Source organism: Hoplias malabaricus, chromosome X2, assembly GCF_029633855.1.
Source record: "Hoplias malabaricus isolate fHopMal1 chromosome X2, fHopMal1.hap1, whole genome shotgun sequence".
Taxonomy (NCBI): domain Eukaryota; kingdom Metazoa; phylum Chordata; class Actinopteri; order Characiformes; family Erythrinidae; genus Hoplias; species Hoplias malabaricus.
The window spans coordinates 9518513-9544173 of record NC_089819.1 but is presented as its reverse complement, the minus strand read 5'-3'; the positions used below and the strand labels follow the sequence as shown (position 1 = coordinate 9544173).

Genomic DNA, 25661 nt, shown 5'->3' with positions numbered 1-25661 from the left:
CTCTTGATACGCAACGGTATGACGTCGCAATAGAGCTCGCTCAGCCAATCAGGGCTAGGCAGCGGCGCGTCATTAAGCATACACCGGTCAAATCCTGCACCCCTCAGATTCCTGCCATTGGAAGAGCCCATTTTCCTCTGTATCGTTCTAATTAATGATTAAAAGTTTATTTAAAAAACTGGATACAAATATAAAGACAACAAATAAAAACAGAATTATATGCTACTGCAGAATAAAAATTATATATTGTGGCAAAATAATGCAAGGAACAAAACTAATTTCATATTTTTGTATATACATATTAACACAAAATATATATTTGTTCATTCTGCCATTTATAAGTAAATAAATAAATAAGAAAATCAATTTTAAAAAGTGTATAAAATAAAATTTTGAATTTCAATTTCAAGTAGGAAAAGCTGGGGAAAACTGTTATTGGATAGTCCTCAACTTTGTTTAACTGTTTTTTTTTTCTTCAGAAAGTGAAACACACAACCTACAGCCAGGGGATTAATTCAAAAAGCAAACAAAACCAAAAATATAAACACTTTATACAAGTGACAGATTTTGTATTGTTACAACCACAAAGTGTTTTCGAGTATTGCTTGGATTCAATAAAAAAAATGGGGGGTTTTGATTTGTGTATTTACATTTATAAATATGGAATTTGGCTAGTAATACGACTAATTATATTATAATAGGTGCCTTGACAAGAGAAATATTTATGAAGCCAAAAATTACATGTTCAAAACAAAGAGAAAAGTTACTGTCACACTTCTGTATAAAAAAGGAACAAAATTAGAAAGATCCAAAAGCTAGAACAATGAGGACAGTTCCAAAATAAGTAAAAGTAAATCCCATTTGGTGTCTCTATGTCCTGCATGTTTCCTAGCTGCAAAACAGCAAATTATTCCATACAGAGTTTAATGTTTAAATGTGACATGATGAAATCTAATTTTCAGTGTGTGTATGCATTAATTTGAGGATCTGGATCTCCTGCCAACTCACAAACTGAAAAAAGACAAGCCATCATGTTTTGTGTTGTCTGAGATCATATGGCTTGTAATAATGAATATGTAATTCCCCACTTCACATTTTTGAGAGAGCTGCTCCAACACATCAATTTTTAACATGTTGTATGTGATTAGAATTTAGAAATTGGTACATCATATTTTATTGGTGGACAGAACGCCACATTCACATTTCATGAATAAACTACACTAATTAGATTTCCTATAACAGTGTCGTAATAGTTTTAATGTTCTGTTTAATATGGCGACATGCAGTTTAGCATGCAGCTGTTTTTTAGTACAGGCGCCATTGACGAATGTTGAGTTGGCATGGTTTAAAATCAGGCAGACCAGAAGAAGGTACTAAGGGTCTTTGGCGGTGCAGAATATGGCGGGGGTGTTCAGAATGACGCACCGCACGGCACCGGCAAAGTGGAGGAGTGGAGTGCGCCGAAAAATCCCGAAGAGAGCTCGAATCGGTTCAGAACAGCGAGTCCTCTGTACGGTTCGGTTCAGAGTGGAACAACCGAGTCAAACGGAGCCACGTACAAGGTACACCGATCCACGATATAATTTAAACCACAACGTTGTCTCTACACATATTTTGCAAATGTTTCGCTCCACTGATGATACAGGGGCATCTTTTGGTTCTGCAATTACAGAGTGTAGTCTATGTAGCATTTCTTTTTTTGCCGTATTCAACCCTATTGGTCAGGACCCCCCAGGACCTCCAAAACACCCATAACATACTGCCACCATGTCAGTGTCAATGCTGCACTAAGAATTATCCATCCCCTAAATCATATTTGACTTGAGGTGGTCCTGACCACTGAAGGACAGTGTGAAATATGGCAAAGTATGCAGAGCGGTAGATTGACTGTCTAATTCTAGTGCTTTGATATTACAAGAGGATCTGATCAAATGTACAGTGAGTGTATAATAATGCATTTTTAAACTGATAACTGATCAAATATAAAATAAATGTAGCTTTAATTGTGTTATTCCTCTAAGTGATATACTGCCGCTTTTTCAGTGAAATATAGGTATTACACAAAAGGCGTAACTGCGTAATCACATTACACCTAAAACCATATATATATATACTATTCCATGTTACTATTTTACATAACTATGTCATGTATGTATTATGTATGCACTCTTTAGCTACATTAGCTACACTGACTGGATGTTAGCTGTACACTAAGTCCCTTACGTCCCATTTGTGATATTATTAGGGCCTCTTTGCACATTTGTTTAGATTTATTATGGTTATTTAATAATATAGGCTCAGTTCCTGTGGTTACGTTAGCCTGTATGTATGTACACTGCACTACAACACACTTATCCCACTATTACTGTATTTGAACCTCTTTTAATTGTAATTGTGCATCTTCCCAAATTTATTACCAGTACATCTATCTATCTATCTATCTATCTATCTATCTATCTATCTATCTATCTATCTATCTAGTCTAAAATATATAACCAACAACACATACTGTTTTGACTGGCCACCTTGTCACCCTGACACCCACAGGTTGTACATGGTGAATCAGACCCTATCAGCCACAACCTGTTGACAGGCTTCTTTCTGGCCCATGTAACACACTTGTGCACCATCTTCATGTGTCATCCAAAGAGTCTCTCTCTGGCAGATCCATCATCAATGACATGCCATGACTCTGAGTTGTGTGTTGTATAGCAGGCACTGTTGAAAAGTAGGGAAAAACCCACTGGTCTCTTTCTCTTTTCTTTTGCACATGCACTTCCTAGTGTGTATCACTCAATACCCGGGGCTTGGGACGGAAAGTCGTTGGTTTGATTCCCCAAACCAGCAGGAAAATTGTGCCCTTGAGCAAAGCATCGAACCCCCAGCTGCTACCCGTGTGCCAGGTGTAGCTGCGCTCCGCTCTGGGTATGTGCACAACTCCTCATGCACTAGTGTGTGTGTTTTCACTCCCAAAGATGGGTTAAATGCCAGAAACATTGTACGATGACAAATAATTGCACATAATCCATTATTATTATATTTTCACAATGACATCCAATATTTAAAATTCAAAACTCAATTGGAAAACTTTCTGCTAGGTTTTTTATATTTTTATATTTTTTAATCTTTTTCCTTTTACAAAGACGAAATATTTGGGCAATCAGAGTGTAATATGTCAATAAGTGAAATTTGCGGCTGAGTTTGCAAACTTCTGATAATTATCACAACATGAGCATTCATTGCCATTTTATATAAGACAGAGTCTCTTTTTTGTATTTTTTACTTATTGTAACAAAAAAGGAAGTCCAATAGCACAAAATAATAAATCCCTTCATAAGCACTAGGTTCGAGACTGATTTATTATAAAAAAGATTTGGTTCTAAAGAGTCGAGTCGTTCACAACCCGAGCGCCGATGCGATTAAAGATGGCGGTGAGGAAGAGGTGGCCGCCTGGATGCTGCAGAAAAACGCAAAAATAGCCTGAGCGTTTGAAGATTAGCAGGCACCTGTTGTTTACATAGGTGGGTAAAGATCCACAGACACTATTTAATACGTTATTTGGGATAAGTTTAACCAGAACTGTCTTGTCATTTCAGCGTTGTGTCGATTTCAGTTGAAGCTGAAGTTAGCCTTTTCGCCCAATCCCAATTCGAGTTATTCGGTCCACCTTAACTGGCGCAACAGTTCAGTTCTGTAAATTTGTAATTCAAGTAATGTTGTGGTTTTTTAAAGAAGAAATACTTAAAAATGTATTTTACTTAAGGCGCCCCAGTGGAATCCCTAAAGGTGGATTAGGGAACTATTAGATCTGAGGCGGTAGAATTAAACTTCTGCACATTTTAAGGTGGAAGGGAAAATTCGAGTGAAAATGTAACTTCAGTTTTACCTAAAATTAATTATATTAAATTAATTACTTGCTTTTTAAACTATTGACTGATTACCGTAAAATGTAGCAGTGATTTTAAAAGTGATAGTGTTAAAGTGTTTGTAGGTGATATCGAGCCATTGCGTTATGGCGCTGCTTTTCGTGTAATGTCGAATTAAATCAAACGGTAAGACGTAATCCCTACGGTTCACCGCAACTTTGTAAATTAGCTCCGTGTTGTTAGTTTTAATATTAAGCGCAGTTTGAAACATAGGTTCATTTGGAGTTTTACTGTCTTGGACAGGGCCGATGAAAATCCAGCCTTTTGTGTGTGTGTGTGTGTGTGTGTATATATATATATATATATATAAAACAAACGAACAAACATGTTTGTTTTTTATATTTATTCACTAATTTTACAGCTGAAAGTCTGGTTAATGTGTGATCAAAATGGTTACGTTTCCACTCAATACACTCAGTAATACACAATTGGTACAAATTAATAGTGTCTAAAGTAATTAAGGGTTTCCTAAAATGTTCAGTGAATGGACTAAATTCATATTAACATCCTTTACGTTTAATTTTAAAGGCTAAGCACCACTTAGTGGACCTCCATGAATATTTCACATTATTTTAGTTACTGACATATATAAGTATGAATTAAAATGAAAATAGCAGCTTAATTTGCTTTAAAACTGACAGTTTTATTAAATTGACGGAAAAACCCGAGCTCGCTACGGAAATTCTTGAACGCATCCGTGACGTCACTGGTGGACAACAGCTGAACAACGCCGCGGTAAAACACCGTTATGACTGACTGTTGTGACAGTATCTAGCTAAATAACCAACATTATTCATGACAATAGCCTAGCAATAAGCTAAACTCAAATTTAGAGTAAATGTGATCGAAGTCGAACTATAAACCTCCGTAATGCACCTAGTGATACGTAGCCTAGTATAATCTGAGCCACCATATTTAGCAAGTTAAAATAACGTTAACTAACACCGACTAAAATGGGGGAAATAAGTCTACTTACCCTATTTACCTCCATGTATACAGAAGCTCTGTATACCATCGGTCTTTTAAACCTTATTCCTTGAATTAGTAAGAAATATGGCCATCTCAGAAAGCAGAAATTCAGTAAAAGTCCTTTGTTCCTTTGTCTGACTTAATATTAGAATACATCTCTCTGGATTTTGTATAAACATTTTTTTAAAATCCAAAATAGAAACAGTTTGGTTGAATCACACAAAGTAAGCTTAATTATTAAATGAAAGTGCTATTTTGTTATAAAGAACACATATTTGAACACTCATTTTGTAAATATGCTATATGTAATAGCCTTAATACTGGTTAAAATATAGCCAATCTTTATTTTCTTCAACAGTTAATTCTATTTCTCTTGATAAGGAGATGGATTTATGACTGAAAGTAGTGTCCAGTAACAATGTTTTCTTTTTTCTCATTTGACCTTTTCCAGCTCTGGCAGAAGACTCGACCTCTGAAGATGAACAGTGCTTTAGACGTTGTCAAGGTTTAAGCTGAATGCATTGTGATTTCCAATAATTGAGACAGTGATTTCTAAAAAGCTGTCTACATTAATGAAAAGAACAATGTAGTCAGCTTAGCATATTCAACACTGATCTACACATGAGCATTTTTAAAGCAGTGTGATGTTCTTGTGAGTAGTTGGATTTTTACCTTTAAATATTAAGTTGTTAATGCATAGGGCAGACCTCTCCCAGAGTACAGTACTCAAATCTCTGTAGGCATTTTGTCAAAAGATTGTTTTTTTATTAAAATTGGACAATGGATATCAGTGAGTTTTTGCCTCCTCTTCCGCTTGAGCCTCCCGAATCAGAAGGATCAGGGAATGGTAAATTTAAAGCACCTCCACCACCTCCCCTGCAAACGTCCAGTGACGCAGAGGAAATGGACGTTAGCTCTGGTGGTGATGGACCCGCGCTCACCGCGGCAGAGGAAAGGGACTCGCCGCTTCTTACCAAGGGCTCTGTGTCCTTTAGCAGTCACCATACAAACGACGACCACTGTGGGCCTGGTGCTTCATGTCCTAGAACTGCACGCCATGCACCTCCTGTCACAAAATTCCTCCCTGACCTTAAGCTCCTCAGAGATGTAAAGATCAGCATCAGCTTTGGCAATGACAGCAGCAAAAGCAAAGACAGGAAGGTGCTGTACACGGGCTTAGGGCAAATAGCTGACAGGGAGCAGGACCTAGAAAACGGGCAGATGCATGATGGCTTAGAACAGGGAGCAGGACAGGCCAGTGCAGGTGCCTTTGGCCTAGATGGAAAGAATGAAGAGCCTGAGACTGACCAGGAGAACAAGGTTGAGTTCGCCGTACTGGATGAACTGGAGGATTTCAACGAGAACTTTCTGGAAGTGGAAGAAGGAGAGCAGTGTGATTTCACATCGGAGATGATAGTACAGCAAGAGCAGTCCAATGAAGAGGATCTCAGTTACTCCTATGAGGTAATTTTTGTTGCTTTATCATTTTTGCTTATTGTTATTAGCTTTTAAATTCTCAAGTTGAGAACTGATTTTGCCATAATCTTAAATCATTTTTTTAGGAATACATTATGACAGCATTTGGGCCAGTGACATTATCCAGTAATGTTTTAGTTTAAATCAAGTCTAATTTGGCACACACTCCTCAGAGGTCTGGCATTAAAAAAAGACATTCGTAAATATAACGTTTGTTAATATGTGAAATTCACTAATGCATTTATATAGCCAATTATAGGTCAAATCTAAACATATGATGCTAGTCTTTTTTCCTCTCATAAAACATATTTTAATATCATGGTCCATCATATTTTTACTTCCATGTATTGTGTCCCAGTTTGTGAAGTATAAGTGCTTTATACTTCATACGTTATACATTTTTGATCGGTATTCTTGCACTATATGCTATGCTCTGCATTTAGGTTTGGAGGTTTGTAGATCTATTTATTACTTTTGGAAATGCAAGCAGTATGTGTTGAGGCAGAAGATTATAAAATGTTTTGGATGTTTTTATAAGGTTGCTGGGACACAATCCATCTTCTTAGTGGTCACAACACCACCAGTGACAGGGTGTTTAAACAATTTGTTTCAATTATCATTTCAGTAATTTATATGTTCATGGTTATATTAATTATCAATATTGGTGCATCTTGCCACAGCAGTAAAGTAGTTCAGAGTGGGATTTGTTTTTCTGGAAACAGAGGTATTTAACACTACATTTTATTTATTTAATTAAAATTATGTAATAGGTCTTCATTCAGATTTTCAGCTCTCGTCATGCTTTGATCAGCTTAAGCATTGAGCTGTACCCATCACTAAACAGTGCTCTCTTCCAGGAGGACTTTGACAATGATGTAGATGCGCTGTTGGAAGAAGGCATGCCTGTTCCCAAGAAGATGCGTCTGGCAGAAGATAAATATACAGGAGACAGTGACCACCAATCTGATGGGGAGTCAGGTGTTCAGCCAATGATGACCAAAATTAAGACTGTTCTTAAGAGTGAGTTATGGTTTTTCGGTGCTTATAATGAGGTAGTTGTAATAACGGTTTGGATAAGGGATTCATTGTGTAACATTTTTAACCTACAACTTAAACATAAGTTTACTTGTAGGGGTATTTAATTAATATTTTTTATATGACACGACTACATTTAAGACTTATATTTCTGTATAAAACATCCTGATATAAATGATTAAATGAACAAGAATTTGTTAGGAGTATATATTGTCATATTTCTCACATGACAGAAACGAGAAATATGGAGCTGTGATTAATATATATGGACACATTTATGGTAACTAAATGTACCTTATGTGGATGAAAACGTGATTTACACATTTTTATTTAATACACAAACCTGTTTATGTTTCATAAAATATTTGGTAACACTTTACAGAAGGGTAGTGTTTATAAGGGTACTTTTACATCTGTATAAACCAAGGAAGAAAAACCTCCAGTCCACAGGCCATATACAGCCCTCTGTTCCAGTGTATGTGGCCAGCTAGGTTTCCTACATTTTTATTGGCCACATTCTGGCTTTCTTGAGTAGAAATCGGTGCACATAAAATGAGTTCTGTTCAATCCATTCGTTTGTCTGTAAGAATTGTGATTGCTACTTTATTCAATAGCTGTATCTCTGGTGTCTATAAGATTTAAAGATGTGTAAGCAAAGGAAAGTTGGCAAACATTGTCTTTCAAGGTAAATAGACAGTGGTTTACGTTTTGGCTAAAGTGGAAGGAAAGTGGGCTTTGTGTATAAAAAGCAGAAACATTAGGTTCTGCAATAAAACAGGTTTTGAGGATAAGTAACAGACTTTCTATCTCAGGCTGACTGAGCAAAAGCAGTTCTTTAAAGATTTAATATTTGTTGCTTTAAGTCACTCTGATATGCGCTTTCCTACAAAAAACACTAATCAAACAACAAAAACAAAAAACATAGATACACATAGATCCCGATTTCCTATTATGGGTATGTCTGTAACTGCAGAATGATTCACCATTTGGATATATGCATACATAATAATTCTGTCCCAAATCCTAGTGAGCTGTCTAAATGGAGAGCATTTTACGACATAGTTTGCGTGCTTCTGACACATAGGCTTTCCCAATTCTTAGATACCTCAGGTATAGATAACTTCATTTGGCTGATTTTTAAGGCAGCATTAAACTGTTCCTCAGCCTCGAAGGCAATCTCATGATGCAGCGCAGGCACAACTCCCTTTATTTCGCTCTTCTCCTAGAGCAAAAGTATTTAAAATTGCAATAAAAACTGGAAGGCTATAATTCATCGTACTGAAGTGTTGAGGCGATTCTATCCACTGTGGAATGGTTCTATCCACCTGTTGTGTTAATAATCTGCCACATGAGGACGGATGTCTGTTAGAATGCTGACAGTGTAGTCAGGGGCCTACTTGGGCAGCTCACTAGGTTTTGGGACAGACCTTGTATATTTACTACTTATTTTTTTTTTATTTTTATTTTTTTATTCTTTATTTTTATTATCTATTGTACAGTGTCCTTGGGTCACTTGAAAGGCGCTTTCAAATAAAAAATTTATTATTATTATTATTATTATTATTATTTATGTAATTAATATTTCAATATGATTAATAATAAGAGTAATCAATATTTATTCCTCTTTTTATTGAAGTGAATGTGTGTTTAACCTACACATATAGCAAAGAATATATTTTCTCTCCCACCACCTATCAAACAAACCTGTAATCTGTACTTACTGAAGTCTAAAGCATTACCTATAAATGTTTTAGAGTTGGTCTCACTGTTTTGTAAGTTTTCTTCTCAAATATTGTCAATGGATTCTCAGAACTAACCTTAATCATAATCACAAATATAACTAACTCTAACATGTTAAACTAATAAAGTCTCAGGATATTCATTTTTTTATGACTGTACAAGCACAGCAGATGTTGATGCAGGTTTTTGGGTGTGTCTGTGCAGGTCGTGGGCGTCCGCCTACAGAGCCACTTCCTGATGGATGGATCATGACATTCCATAATTCTGGCATTCCTGTCTACCTCCACCGGGAGAGCAGGGTTGTGACCTGGTCCAGACCGTACTTCCTTGGAACCGGAAGCATTAGGGTAAAGATAATCTGGCATATTCTCCTAGAACTTGATTTAATGGTTGATAACTTGATTTTCTTTGTAGTAAAATTAATTCTTCTTATCCATTTTCAATTTTTCATGTTCAAGTAGCTGATACCAAGTACCGATACCAACTCTGTTTATCTTAACTACTAGACAGATGCCTATAAATCCAGATATTTATATTGCTATACTTTCAGATTTTATTTTGTTAAAGCAGTGTTCTATATAAGGTATCATAAGCATGAATGAACATAATATACTTCTTTATTAACTGCACATTAAAAAATGTAAAGTTTCAGAGCCATGAAAATGATCAATATTTTATATATCAATGCAGTAACAAGTAGGAAGACATAGTCTAGCCTGACTGAACTGCTTTTTACACCTTTATGAGAATATTTGTCATGACTGTACAATGCACTTTCTAAGGCCCGTTGCAGACTTGTGCTTCGTTGTGTATGCTTGAATTAAGTCAGTGTTCTTTGGCATGCCTTAAGCTGAGGACACACTACACAACGTTTAGCCCGATTTTAAATTGTTTTACCTCAAAATCGCGTTTCAGACCAGTCGCATCATATCAAACGTCAAAAAAGATTTTTATTTCGACCCGAATTTGGACGTAGTCACATAGTGTAAACTCTCCAACTCTAGGCTGAACAAGTCCCTTCAACAGCCAATGAGAACAGAAAGTAAACACAGGCACGTACTGTGGAGGATGGATTAAATGATAAAACTATGAAAAACTACAATATATTACATAGTACTGGATGCACATGTCCCCAAATAATGAATATTACCTGTAGGAGATCGTAGTGTACCACACAACGCTGTTACAGCTTTTATTCCAACTGTGTTATTTTCCATTCCACCTTAAATAACGAAACACTGGCACATGCTGCGGCGCTGTTTCCGAACAATTTAAGGTAGAACGTAGCTACAACTATGTGCTATTCTACTAATCTCCAGCTTCCACTGCAGTGAGTAGCACTGACTGTTTACCCATGCACGACCCAAAAACTTTTATAAATGTCTTTTTCTTTGTCGATCTGCACAAACAATAACAGCAGTAAGTTGTACATCCGTATTTATTTGTGTCTCTAAGGAAATGCGAGTTGCATGTTTGGTTGGGGAGTTTGGGGTCATGTAGTGTGTTATCCCCAGTCATGTAGTGTGTGTGTGATATATTTCCAGTCTCTGTAAAAATTGAGAAAAACAGTTGTATAGTGTGAAAAACCCAGTCTGTTTATAATCTGCCCCAACTTTTAATTGCAAAAGAGCTGCATCTAGTGGTGCGCATGCACGTCAGTATCTGCTTCATGAGATGAGTCCTGAAAAGTGCCCTGTGTACTACATGTAGGGAATAGTGAATAGTGGGCCATTTCCAACACACACATGGTATCGGTGCTCTCTATAGCCAATACCGATACTGTGTTTAAGTGCCTATATCGATACCGATACGGTATCAGTATCTGTGCAACACTAAAACAGACATATACACATGGATCATGAGCCCCACAGATATAGTTATATATTTATATACACAAACCTTGTTATCCACCTCAGATTTGTTCCCTTGAAGTCATCTAAATCTGATTAGGTCAAAAAAAAAGGACAGAATAAGAGTAATAAAAGCTATAATTAGAATGACTTTTATTAACTTTTATATGGAAAACAGATGCTCTTAATCACTAGCAGTGTTTCAGTATTTTTGGAAAAGTGATGTAAATGCAAATTAAAATTAGATAGAGCGATGTGAATTCAGTAGTGGTGTATACATAATATTACACAGTTGGAAGGGCATGTGTGTTTTTATTTCCTGACATTACTTTTGACTTATAGCACTCATTTGTCATATTTTAGAAACACGACCCTCCTACCAGTAGCATTCCCTGTTTGCACTATAAGAAAATGAAGGAACAGGAAGAAAGGGAACAAAATGGAGAAGTTACCCCTGTCACAGTGTCACCAGTCAAGCCTGGAGAAATGGAGTCAAATGGTGTGGAAAGCATTAAAGAGCCAGACTCCACTGCTCCGGAGGAGGCGTTAGCTAGTGGCTCTCTTGAGGACTTTGGCCTGGTGGACACAACAGAGCCTGTAGATGTCCAAGGAGAGGGGAAGGAGAGCCAAAGCAGTGAAAGTGCACAGGGTGCTCTTGGCCAGGTCAAAGCCAAGGTGGAGGTGTGCAAAGATGAGTCAGTTGGTAAGAACAACATTGGGAGTATAATGTGGAATGGAACAGACCAGTACTGTGTGTGAGATATATATATATATATATATATATATATATATATATATATATATATATATATATATATATATATATATATATATTAATAATAATTAAATATATATATATATATTTAATTATTATTATTATTATTATTTTTTAATCCCAAATCCAACTAACCCTTTACTCCAAATGTAACTGATAATTTAAGACATGTTTGGTTTCTTTGTACTGGAGCTACAAGTCTAATAGCTACCAAGGAAGTCTTTCACTTAAAATATGGTGTATTCATAGCGTTAGTACAAAAACATCAATGTCAGCAGCAACGTTTTTTGGACGGATGAGTAATTGGTTTTAATGAGAGAAACTGTTAAAATGCAATTCCATCTTTGTTTGGCTGTCTTAATTTAGCATTGAAGGCAGATTTCAGACGTTTTTAAAGTATTACATTTATTTTACCTGAAATTGTAACCGTGAAATGGAAAACATATTGCCTGTTAGATTTTTGCACTCTTTAGCATTATATATTTACTTATTTGGGGCATCATATGCCACATGTTCTTTTGCACAGATATTGAAGAGTTTCGTAGCTACCTAGAAAAATGCTTTGACTTTGAGCAAGTGACTGTAAAGAAGTTCAGGACGTGGGCAGAGCGGCGGCAATTCAACAGAGACATGAAAAGGAAGCAAGCAGAGTCCGAGAGGCCAATCCTACCAGCTAATCAGAAACTGATCACACTGTCTGTGCAGGATGCCCCCACAAAGAAAGGTGAAAGGAAGCTCACTGAAACTAGCACTGTTAATTATATTATTAATCACTATTATAAAATTTGTGTGAATATTTGAGAAACAATACAGGCATAACATTTCAAAGACTATAAAGTCAACTTGCTTTGTTGTACTTGGCACTTGAGCACTCTTACTGGTCATTATACTTTATAATATTAGATTTTAACTGAAAACACAAAACTGTTAAACTCTGAAATCTGAAAATGTGAAGTAAAATTACCAGTATAAAATTGGCTAAAAAACTGATTGTCTCCAGATTGAAAACAGATTTTATGTGGCCAAAATGTCTTTAATGCTTGCAAAGTTATTTTGAGTTTAATAGGTTAAATCAAAACCCTAAAGCTTCAAAAGCAGATCCAATTTTCATTTGAAAATTTTGAACCTAATATTTACCACTATGTCTTAGAGTTTGTAATCAACCCCAATGGAAAATCAGAGGTTTGCATCCTCCATGAATATATGCAACGAGTACTCAAGGTCCGACCAGTTTACAACTTTTTTGAATGTGGTAAGTACCATAATTTTAATTAGTCCCTATTTTATTCCCATGTAACCCAAGCTAATATTCTAGAGGCTAGACTGAGGGAAAAGTGAAGCTTTTTCTGTTTGCCATTTTCTTTTTGTTTATGCATTTATTGGCTTTTATTGCTTTGTATTTTTAATTGTTTTATTTTTTTTGTTTCTTTTACCACCAGAAAACCCAAGTGAACCCTTTGGAGCCTCAGTGATTATAGATGGAGTCACATATGGCACAGGAACTGCGAGTAGTAAAAAACTCGCCAAGAATAAAGCTGGTATTTTGATTCTTATTAATCAATTTTCTTACAGGTCAGGGTTTAGTCCACTTAGAATCTTCTCACAGAAAATTTACAATGTGTGGTTTTTGTACTAGTGCTTTAATTCTGCAGGAATTGATACTTTAACATTCCTGAAGATTCCCCAGCCAATCCATTCAGATTTTTGTAATGTTTGCACTCATTAATAGAATTAATGATTCTTTTTGCTGTTCAGTATATTTTTAGCCTTTTAGCCTTTAGCCTTTTTTACCTTTTTTTTTTTTTTTTTTTTTTTAAATTGCCATTTGTATTATACTGAGCGGTGTTTGGTGCACTACAATGTGTTGTAGTGGGGGGGAGTATGTACTAGTGATCATGGCAAAACACATCTGGAGCTTACATCTCTGTTCATGTTGGGTTGATATTCTGGAGACTTAAATTGTACATTCTGCATATGTATTTATTTTTTTGTGGTTTTTTCTGTACAGCTCGAGCAACACTGGAGATCCTCATCCCTGATTTTGTCAAGCAGACATCAGAGGAGAAGCCAGTTGAGGGAGATGAACTGGAGGTACACCACTACTGCATTGATTTTTATTTTACTGCAGAGCTGGGGTTACTGAGCCTATAACAACTTGCAAAAACATTATTTTGGATGGTTTGGATTTTGGAATAATAAGTGTGTGTGTGTTTTATATATATATATATATAATCTGTGAATAGAAAAAAGGTTTTTTTTATAAAAATGTAAATGTGTTACCATAATACCATGCGGCCTTTTATGAAAAACTACTTGACCATGATAATGAAATGCCAAACATTCCTTTCAACAAGTGTGTAATTTGCTAGTAAATACACATGCCCATCAAAAGATGATCATGCAAAATTTTGTTCTGCCAGTTTGGCATTTTCTGCAGCAGAATGATTAAATGAACCACTTCTGCCCCTTCCCCTCCCCAACAGTACTTTAACCATATCAGTATTGAAGACTCAAGGGTGTATGAACTGACTAACAAAGCAGGCCTACTTTCACCTTACCAGATCCTTCATGAGTGCCTTAAGAGGTAAGTTATACCAAAATAGAGATGATCTCTTGTGAAATAATAAAAATGATTATCTCTCTCATCTTTGTGCTTTGTTACATTCCATGAATTAGTATTTCTGTTAGGTGAGTAGCATATCAAATATCGGTTAGGGTTTTTTTTTTTTTTTTTTTTTTTTTTTTTTTTTTTTTCCCGTTTCCCGTTACCCCCCCCCCCCCCCCCCTTTAAATCTTTCATTCTAGACATTGTTTATTTATTTTATTTTGTTTTAATTATACCAAATAAAAATTTGGGGGAAGGTTTTAGCTATATGTTTTTCAATAGAAATCATGGGATGGGTGACACCAGCATCAAGTTTGAGGTGATCCCAGGGAAGAACCAGAAGAGTGAATATGTAATGACGTGTGGAAAACATAGTGTACGCGGATGGTGTAAGTATTCTTCACATTATTGTGGTGGTTGTGGTGGTGTTGTTGTTATGGTTAATATGTATTCATGTGCTTTTTAAGGTAAGAACAAGAGAGTGGGCAAACAGCTGGCCTCCCAGAAGATCCTCCAGATGCTGCATCCTCATGTGAAGAACTGGGGCTCTCTTCTTCGCATGTATGGCAGGGAGAGCAATAAGATGGTAAAAAAGGTAATTGGGGTGGGGGCAGGTAAAAGATATCAGTGTTCAGGAACCAGTGCCAGAGGCAGGTGAACAGATTAAATAAAAATTTTGGTTTATATATATATATATATATATATATATATATATATATGAGCATTTCATATATATATATAGCATTTCACCTGCCCAATACACACTGCCTTTTTTTGTGTGTGTACAAATCTGACAACTGGTCAGTGGGATGTCCAGAAGCCTACTCTAAAATTATGATTTGAGCATGACTGAATGTATAATCAGGTGACTGCAGTGACGTAAAATGACTAAATGATGTGAGAGTAAATGCCTTTACATCTAAATTTTGTTTATTTAAAATAAAAAACCTTTCAAGTAGCCGAATAAAGCATAATACAAATTAGAGTAGCTTCATTTTAGTCACAAACATTGGAATTCATTAGAGCCCTGTACAGGGCACTGTCTGCTAATGGTCACATGACCCAAAGTTAATATCAGCGAATCAGTTTTGACTGTTTAATTTCTTCTGCCTTAGGAAAATTCTGATAAGAGTGTGATTGAACTTCAGCAGTATGCCAAAAAGAACAAGCCAAACCTCCATATTCTGAACAAACTTCAAGAGGAAATGAGGAAGCTGGCAAAAGAAAGGGTGAGTCTGTGGATGGGCATAAATGAGCTTCCATTGATTGGGGTGTTTGTTTGTTTGTTTTTTTGCTGTTAAAAACAGAACGAGTCCTGTAACTATAAACTTGGCAAATACAAATCTAGTCCGTTTCATATTTTTAGGTTCTTTGCAGTCTAGCCCTAATGTTTGATTGTCTAGAGAGTATTGGCATTCTCCTAACAATTAGGTTTCATGATCAGATTTACAGTATATAGAACCACAGCACTCTTGACTCCTGTTGCTCCTGATAATGTGCCAACGTTTGATTCCTGTTGCTGGGGCTAACTTGTTGCTTCAACAAAATTTTAACCAAGACAGACACCAGAAAATGTGTATGTGCTAGGGGTGGGTGATATGGCCCTAAAGTAATATCATAATATTACAGGGTATTGAGGCGATATGGGGGGAAATAAAACACTAAAAAATAATTTTGTTAATTTCCAGAACACATTATTGCGACTAGATAAATGATATATTATTTTTAATTAGATTCAATTAATATAATTATATATAATTTTATTTTTTTTACAAATCTAACTATTTTAAATATTCAGAAGGAACAACAAATTAATGTGTAAGCATTTGCTGGTTTTGTAAACAACTATAACTTACCAAGGTTCTGACATTGTATAATTTTTATATTATATATATATATATATATATATATATATATCTCCACACGACTGAAGTCACTCGTCTTATTGAGCAAATTCTTAGAATGCAGGGCAAACTTCCACCATACCTGTTGCTGTGCTTAAATGACTCATGTAATAAATGTGTCATGTTACGTGTAACTGCATGACGTCATTACGTAAACATGTCAGAATATATCGATATCGACTTTTTTTGAATATATAAATATGTAATATTTTTAAACAGGAGGAAACACGGAAGAAACCTAAAATGACCATCATGGAGTCTGCGCAGCCAGGCAGCGAACCCTTGTGCACTGTTGACGTCTAACTTGCCTTCATCAGCTGCTGACTTGGGGGGAGGGGAGGACTGACCAATGGTCACAGTTCTGAATGAAGGTGGTTACATTACTGAATTATGCATTTCATTTTAGCGCAAACTGCAATACTAGCTACATTTTTTTTTTTTTTTTTTCTCTCTCCCCTCTTTCTCTCTTCCCTAAACACACTTATGCTGTTCACAAGATGTTAATTTTCTATAATCTGTGCAGTCAGTAAAGTGACATGTTCTGAATAATGTAAATGCACTTAGTGAATGATAAATGAATTTCATCCAAAATCCAGATGCATTCTTCAGATTTTAAGCTTTCATTGATAATAATTATTTGGATGAAGGAAGAGTACAACCACATAATTGTGTCCAAATGAGTATTTCGCATTTGTGCTTTTACTTCTATTTTTAGGCTTTATGGCTTTTAGATGATCTTGAGGAATAAAGGTTTACATATTGGAGTTATTCATTTCCTGAAACAAAAGAAAATATACAGCAAATAATCTCAGATCTTCTGCACATGAAACAATATGGCTTTTATGAAGTTTGCCAAAGCCAGTGTACACTACTTGAGAGGTTTTTAAGACATTTCTCTCATTTTGATGATGATTTGTTTTACCTGTTTTATGTGCGCCTATGGAATCCAGCTGGTTTTGCCATGTGATATAGTTTGTGGCTATTATCGTACTTACTCTTTTGGACTGGACCTAACAGCACTGAAGGACATGTGGCCAGCTGTAGTGTTAATTTGCACGTTTAGTATCTGTTTAATTGCTTATTATCTATTTAAGTATCCTGAAGCGAGCACAATAGTGTTCAAATATTGTCTTTCTTTATGGAGAATAAACAAACTTTTAGTTGGACAAAAGAAATGAACATTCTTTTATTTTTCCCTTCCCATTTATTATTTTTTTTTAATAATACATATCAGTGGGCATGCAAATATCTGCTGCTCAACCAAGCTAGTATCTTGTTTTCTGTTTGCACTGCAGAAACATCACAAGCACAAGGGCTTGGAGTACTGTAGTCTCAATTGGGAGAAAGTGTTAACACACATTTAATGCATTTTTCTTTTGCATAAACTTTTTAGTTGCAGATATCCTTATAATATTCATTTGTTTATATCTAATTGTTTTCCATGATGCTCTTCTATAGGAGAATATATGGATTTTTAATGTTGCCTTAGTTGCATTATAGGAGAGAAAATATAGCCGAATCTGCGGGTGTGAATTTTCTGGTGATGTGTTTGCTGTGGAGTGAAAACATGCTTTGTTTAGAAAATTGGTATTTTGAAGAAAATACCTATAGCATGAAATATATTTAGTTAGTGGGGTTTTTATTTTTTATTTTAATTTTTTTCTCCCCCTCCCCCCAAGTTGTCTTTTGCTGATTCAGTACATTGTGACTGTTGATTGTGCGTATTCAGTTATCTTTTGTGTAGTTGAATAAATTTCGAGCTGCAGTCTTTGCTCCGAAAGGCAATCCACAGAGGAATATAACATAATACAAAAAAGGTACTTTATACCTCAGAAAAAAAATTCAGCAGCAACATAAGATCCAATAACTTACAGTCCGAACCAAAGCTTTGTTTATGCATTTTTATAGAATTTACTGTAGGTTGCTGCGAAGAATATTTATAGAAATGTACATGCAAACATGGTACAAGAGAGAAGAATAAATGGGTGCTACTTAACAATGAGCTGACCCTAATCATGAGTTAATTAATTACAAAAAAACCCTAAACATTAATGAGCATTTAAAACACCACACAAATATAAAAGGTAACAGTGAACTTGTCATCCATAACATTTAAAGCTAGATTCTTGTTTCTACGTTCATTATAGTGGCTTCATTTACCAAATTTGTGCCCCATTGTTTTGACAGTTCCGAATTGTAGTCCATCTTTTGCTTTGCGCACCCTGCATACTTTACCCACAGACCAACCCCAGATGTTTTTGAGTGATTAATCATTCTCAGCACTGCAGTGATACTGAAGAAGGGGTGGTATATGTGGATCAGACACAGCTGGAGTTTTTAAATTTGCCCTCCACTGTCCACCCCATTAGACACACGTACTGTTTGTTCACCTTGTGCATATATAGATGACACACAGATCAACTATAGAAATAGCTATTTCTCTAGTTTCCTAGAGATCAGATTCTCACCCAAACCTGTCAGCATCATTACAGATTTTACATGCCACTTGCTGTTTTGGTTTGTGTTTTATGGTTATTTTGGCATAAATGAAAACTGAATGAACTCATTTTAAATTATTCATAAAGCATTTCTGAGGAAAGTCATTGTAAAGTGGTGCCAAAAAATGCAATAACTGCTGGAACAAGAGTATGATAACTGCGGTGCATTGTGATCTTGTGAAGTGCTTTTAGCTGAATGTTTACTGCGTTTGTCTGGACACCTCCCAGCTGTAGATGACCACAAGACTGCTGCTGTTTGCTTTGAATGTGTTGCTTCTTCACATTCACTGATTACTGCCTGTCCTTTCCTGTCTTGCAAGGCGTGTATTAGTTTAACTTCCTATGTATAATGTGTTTGAATGTGTGTGCACACAATCCCTTACTTTCTTTATTGCTAGGAGTATTGCTGCCTAACACATGGAAATTAAGTGATTTGTTGTGACTTAAGATCACTGACCAACAGTGATTTCTTTATGCAACTAAAATAAACTTATAATGACAATATTTTCTATTTCTTTCATTACATTTAGCAAGAGTAAATTTAAAGAGATTTCATAAGGGATCACAGAGACTGGTCAAAACTGCAAACTACTTGTAAGCTACATAGAGACAATTGTATCTCCCCTAATAAAAAAAAAACAAATGTTTGAAAATGTGGTACCAGCTTCATCAGTGTAAGATGAGTTTAACTTATAGGATCACAGCTAAAGCCATTGCCCTAAGTAATATGATTACTGATCATGGTAATGTTTTATTTCAGAAACAGATATGAGTTGGGGAAAAATAACCCTAAATGAGTTTTGTCTGCCAGGTTAAAAAATTATTTACACAGTCCTCACTTACAAGGTAGAATAGGCAAAACAACCATGCTGCTCATTACTATTCCTTGGCTTAATCTTGGCCTTTAGTGCCAGTGTAATGTAATGGCTGTATTACATGGTTACCACATATCAGCGGGCATTGGATGCCCATGACCCTTTCACCAGTTCACTGCCTGACCTTTGCTTGGACAATGTTTGATAGGTACTAAACTGCCAACCAGAAACACCCCAAAAGATATGCCATTTAGATGATGCTCCGACAAAAACGATTGTTAATTCTCTTTAAATTATTTTTAACTGACAATATAAAATAAATATTTTCCCTGAGCCACCTGATACCTATCAGAGCCACCTATATAAAAATAAATACAAACACATTTTGAATTTGAAAACGCAATACTCAAATGTTGGGATGGGAAAAATAAGATTGAAAAGTTTATAGAAAGCAGAATATCAATGTTAAACATCAGTTTAACATTCCACTATTAGCAAGTGAAAAGAAAACGTAAGAAAGTGACATCAGCCAAAGACTCTTGGCAAGCAAAGATGCACCATGGCTCATCACTTGGTGCCAAAATTCATAAGACAAATGTGAAAAATTTCTAAAAGAACATTTCTCAACTGAATATTGCAAAGAATATGATTCAGTGTTTTTTCAGTGTGGGACATTCAAAAAAAAAAAAAAAAATATATATATATATATATATATATATATATATATTCAGGTGTTTTTTTTTTGTTTGTTTGTTTTTCAATCTAGTAAGTCAACATGTAAGAAACCTTTTTATTTCTGTCATTTAAAGGTTCAAAAGAATGCATAAATTATAATAGTACATAAGTGTACAGTTAGTGCAAATGCTAATGTTGTGTAACAATGTTAAAAATAGTACAAGCATAATACAAATAAATAGGTTCAAACAAGTAGTAGCAGTAATAAATGTTAATCTTTTTCAAAGAGCAAGAATTAGTCATTTTCAGTACATCCAGTATTGAATACAGGATACAATATGGCAACAGTGGAAAATATTTAGCTAAAGCTATTCAAACTGTTCTTTGGTTGTCTGGCTGTAAGTTCCATTAAAAACAGCTTTCTTCTGTTTCTCCACATGAGCTAACGAGCTGAAGTATTTGAAACTGATATAATTGCACTATTCACTATCCAGATAAATCCAGAATTCCTATGTGGTTTGTGTTTTGGAAATCTGTGCTACTCTAGGAGGTTGGTCATACGGTCATGCCCAGCTTTTCCTTCAGCCTCTGAAGCTCATGTATGCTGATATTGTTGCCACCACACACCACGACAACCACGGGACCCAACTTCTTTGCCAGCTTATGCTCTTTCTGCAGCCGGCTGATGATGTGGCAGTAGACAGCTCCAAGCGTTGCACCACAAGCTGGTTCAACTAGAATCTTCTCATCATCTACCGGCAAAAAGCCATAGGTACAGTGGATTAAGCTGAAAATTATCAGTTGTTCTAAGCAGTTTTATAGTTATGGTAGTTTTAACAGTGTGGGCTTTAAATATACACATAAAATAATGATCAAATCAGATTTATTGTTCTTCTTTTATTCATTGTCTAAAGAGGTATATCGTTGCTGTGCAGAGAAAAACAGTAATATAGTAACTTTACAGAAGTCAAGTCAATATAAAAAGATTTTATTCCAAGTAATTTTGAAGCATTTCTATTAATCCAGTCATGACATTTTCACATAAGGTGAAGGATAGCTGCTATGTTCAAATGATGTAGTAAATGAAAAAAAAAAAAATTACTAACTACTGTTTTTGTGCTTCACTACTAACCTAAGAAGCGCTCAGTCGACCATACAGCTTCCTGGTCTGTGACCAACTCTGAGTAGACGGTGTGTTCTGTTACTAGCTTCATAGTTTGAGATGACACCTGCGTAAGGCCCAGTGTAGTAGCAACGCTAAAAGACCATAAACACAAAATAGGCATTTATTCACGTTTGTTTCCCACCAGCTTTTGTTTGCCTTTCCCCTTTTTTTTCCTTTTAAACATTTGCAGTTTAAATGGCCTTATGTGCTGATCTGACACTACAATGTGAAACCCTTACCTAGTGATGGCTGGCAGGGTTACCAGGTGTCCCATTTTCATTGATTCATTGAGGCTGTGAGCACCCACTGTTTCCATAGCAATGATGGGGACGTCTTCCCATCCAACACGTCGGAGACCTTCAACAACTCCATTTAGGAGGCCACCGCCACCCACTGACAACACAACTGCACCAGGCTTCTCATCCAGCTGTGACTCCAGCTCTTTTACCAGGGAGGTGTGTCCTTCCCTGAAAATTTAAACCAATAATTATACTGTGCAGGCAGAGGATCCTGTGGTTAGTCAGCTAACCTTTACATTATTTTACAATTACAAGAATTTGATGAATTCAAGGCTACACTGAACGATTACTGGATTATGAAAAACTACCTTCACACTCAGTTTCCATTTTATCAGCTCCACTGACCGTACAGAAGCATGTTGTAGTTCTACAATTACAGACTGTAGTTTATCTGTTTCTCTGCATACATTTCTCTTTGCCATTCACCCTGCTCTTCAATAATGGTCAGGACCCCCATAGGACCACCACAGAGCAGGAATTATTTAGCTGGTGGATCATTCTCAGAGCTGCAGTGACACTGAAATTATGATGGTGTCTTAATGTGTGTTGTGCTGGTACACGTGGATCAGACACAGCAGGGCTGCTATAGTTTTTTTATATAGAATATTTATATATAATTTTGTGTTAATGTACACTGATTCTGAAGAATGACTGAAACAATTTACAAATCTTCCAAAGGGCTGTTTAAATCTAGGAAATCTTTAAAAGTTCCAAATTATGCTTCGGTAAAAGGATCATTGGGGAACGTCTTAATTCTTTGTAAGCAATGACACGTCAAGTCTTGAAACTGAACAACCAAAATGAGACGTTATGTTAGTAACATTTCTCAGTAAGGGCTGGTGATATTAACTTCCTGTTTGTGGCAAATTAGGATATGGGAGGGGGGAAACTTTTCAAGATGGGTGGTGACCATGGTGGCCATTTTGAAGTCTTTTTGGATCCAACTTTTGTTTTTTCAATGGGAAGAGGGTCATGTGACACATCAAACTTATTGAGATTCAAAACGACCAACTTCAAAATGGCCGCCATGGTCACCACCCATCTTGAAAAGTTTCCCCCTCCCATATACTAATGTGCCACAAACAGGAAGTTAATATCATAAACCATTCCCATTTTATTAAGGTGTTTCCATATAAATAGCCCACCCTGTACATTGCAAATTTAAAAAAAGGGAAAAAAAACAGCCACTGTCATGTTTTGTTGTTGGGTAAGTGCTAACAGCATACTATATGTAGACAAAATACGTAGACACCTCCTAATCACAAAATATTTCCTTCAGTCCCATTGCTATATGGCATATAAAATCAAGAACCTAGCCATGCGGTCTTCCTTTACAAACATTAGTGAAAAAAAGGATTGTAAGGAGCTCACTGTATTTGAATGGATCTATAATTGGATGACACCATTGCAAGTGAGTTTGTGAAATGTATTCTCTCCTAGATAGTCCATGGTCATATGAGTCATTTTATTGAAAAGTGAATGTTTTTAGGAACTACAACAATTCAGCCACATATAACAACTCAACAGACCACATGCAGTTACAGAGCAGGGTCACCAAGAGCTGAGATCAGCCTGGGATAATGCCAAATGTCAAATGGAGTGGTGTAATGCATGCCATCACTGGACTATGGAGCAGTGTAAACGTGTGGAGTGTCAAATCCACTTCTGTGCCTGGCAGTCTGATGAATGAGCCTGGATTTGATGAATGCTAAGAGAGCATTACCTTACTGACTGCATAGTGACAACCAAACAGTTTGGTGGAGGATGAATAATGCTATAGGGTTGTTTTTCAGTGATTGGCCTAGGCCCCTTAGTTCCTGTCAAGGAAAATCTTAATGCTTCAGTATACCAAGAGATTTTGGAAAATTCCAGCTTGGTGGGAACAGTGTGGGAAAGGCTCTTTACTGTTTCAGCATGACTGTACCCCAGTGCACAAAGCAAGTTCAGTAATGGACTCACTCACCAATGAGATTGGTGTGGAAAGACTTTACTGACCTGCACAGAACCCTGATCTCATCACCTCAAGCCAGGCCCTTTTGTCCAACATCAATCTCTGACCTCATATAAGCTCTTGTAGATGAATAAGCTGAAATCCCCACAGACACACTGCTTGCTTGACAGCCCATTCTAAATGTCATACAAGGTCTTGTAGGTGTAATGTGTGTCTAAATATCTTTGTCCATATAGTGTAAGTTACTTGCATATCTGTAAAGGCATCATTCATTCTAAGCGGTACATAAGCATTTTTGTAGCAATATATGCTAGATATTGCCAGGCCACATTGTGCACTTGTTACTTACAGCAGTGTGGCTTTAAAGTAAGTGCAGGCTGTAGCCTGGCATTCCTGCAGCACAGATCCAAGACTCCCACTGGAAGGTTTGTAATGCATAATGAAGCCCAATATACAACAACAGAGGCCCTAGATTGCTGAGTAGTTAAAATTTTACATCAAGCAAGAATGGGCCAAAAATGCACTACCACAACCACAACAATCTGTCAATGCCATAATCTACATCCTTCCTTGCTTTCAGGATAATTTGCATGGGTTTTTGTTTTCATGTTTGCAGCTTTTGCAAAGTGGTCTGGATAAGACGGACTGCTAAATGAATACATAACTACTCACCAAATAAGTGGATCATCAAAGGGAGAGATGAATACCCAGCCAGAGTTTTCAGACACTAGCTTCTGACCATATTCAAAGCTCTCATTCAGTGACTGTGAAAAGGAGAACAGTTACCTATTTATTACTGAATTATTCTGGATGTTACAATATGTGTAAAATGACATTCATAAATGTTCATGTTTCCTTGCAAGCTTATTATGCCACACAAATAAAGCAGCATGAAATTAAACACATAATGCTGCTGTGAAAAACTTTAAAATACATCATCAATAACCACCTTGCCATGGATGATTACATCTGCTTCTTCATCACATAGTCTTTGCACAGTGCAAGAAGGGGTGAGACTGGGCACCACTATAGTGGCAGGCACTCCCAACTTCCGTGCAGAGTATGCAGTTGCCATGCCAGCATTGCCTCCTAGTAGCGCATACAGAAAAAAATAACATGATCCTACAAATTTGTAGGACTACCTCATCTTTCCAAGATTTTCCAACAAAATATAAATATTCAGTAAGGAGGAAAGTTTGTGTTTAGCAAACAAGGTAAATTTAGAGTGTTGTTTTTGTTAGGAAACATCCTGTCTGACATTACGCACATTAGTTTAACATCCATGCTTTGCTCTGTGTTTGTAAGTTAATCTCACCAGAACAGCAGACAAATCGACTGCAGCCAGTTTCAGCCCACTGTGGAAAGAGAGAGAGAATAGATACATGGGTCACAAATATTAAAAAAAAAAAAAAAGCTAGCTCAAGATAAAGAATGGGGATGAGTTCTCACAAGTATAAACTTACAAACCCAACATTATTAACATATTACCAGTTTCAAACTTGTCCAACTTCATTATAACCTGAGCTATTACTAAGCAGACACAATGAAAAGAAGTCCCACACCCACATCAGTTAACACCCACAGCATTGTACCCCACCCATTCATATAAGTAATTCTTAGGGCGTTTTCACACTTTTGCAATTTCAGTGTTTGAAGCTATCTTAGTCAGCTGAGTCATGGTTTCATTTGCAAATGTGATCATGACCCCCACTAAACAGACCTATAAACAAACTTTACTTTTCCAGCAGAGTTCTCAGTATTGCCCGTTTGTTTTTGTTTGTTTTTTTCGGCTTGGTTTGTGCATTGTTTAAGCAATGCAGGCCCCATCAGCTTTACATTTTGATTTAGGGCCTGACATATATGGTACCAACAAAATCAAACAAAAGCTGTTTTAGCAACGTCTCCATATTATGAAAATTGTGCCCTATATAGGGATTAATTTAACTCACTATATAGTGTATTATACAATGCCCATTAT

At 36.2% G+C, this 25661-nt stretch overlaps 2 protein-coding genes across 3 annotated transcripts; one reads left to right on the top strand and one right to left on the bottom strand.

Moving 5' to 3' along the window:
* The first annotated feature begins 1436 nt into the window (after positions 1-1436).
* On the top strand, positions 1437-17996 carry LOC136676373 (microprocessor complex subunit DGCR8-like). Of its 2 annotated transcripts, XM_066653324.1 has the most exons (15): positions 1437-1562; positions 2784-2925; positions 5347-6359; positions 7229-7391; positions 9351-9493; positions 11360-11699; positions 12298-12495; positions 12922-13023; positions 13211-13309; positions 13780-13862; positions 14255-14355; positions 14659-14765; positions 14844-14971; positions 15492-15605; positions 16500-17996. In XM_066653324.1, the coding sequence occupies exons 3-15, from the start codon at positions 5676-5678 to the stop codon at positions 16581-16583; spliced, it is 2346 nt and encodes a 781-aa protein (XP_066509421.1). In that variant the 5' UTR covers positions 1437-1562; positions 2784-2925; positions 5347-5675; the 3' UTR covers positions 16584-17996. The 2 variants fall into 2 exon arrangements, with proteins under 2 accessions (XP_066509421.1, XP_066509420.1); XM_066653323.1 differs by lacking the exons at positions 1437-1562; positions 2784-2925 and adding an exon at positions 3413-3521.
* A 2617-nt stretch (positions 17997-20613) lies between these two features.
* On the bottom strand, positions 20614-25205 carry LOC136677453 (L-serine dehydratase/L-threonine deaminase-like). The gene is made up of 7 exons (XM_066654985.1): positions 25172-25205; positions 24999-25038; positions 24633-24772; positions 24356-24447; positions 21673-21900; positions 21401-21525; positions 20614-21020 (listed from the first exon to the last, which is right to left on the bottom strand). Exons 3-7 carry the CDS (start codon positions 24756-24758, stop codon positions 20824-20826), a joined length of 768 nt encoding a protein of 255 aa, XP_066511082.1. The 5' UTR covers positions 24759-24772; positions 24999-25038; positions 25172-25205; the 3' UTR covers positions 20614-20823.
* Positions 25206-25661: the final 456 nt, after the last annotated feature.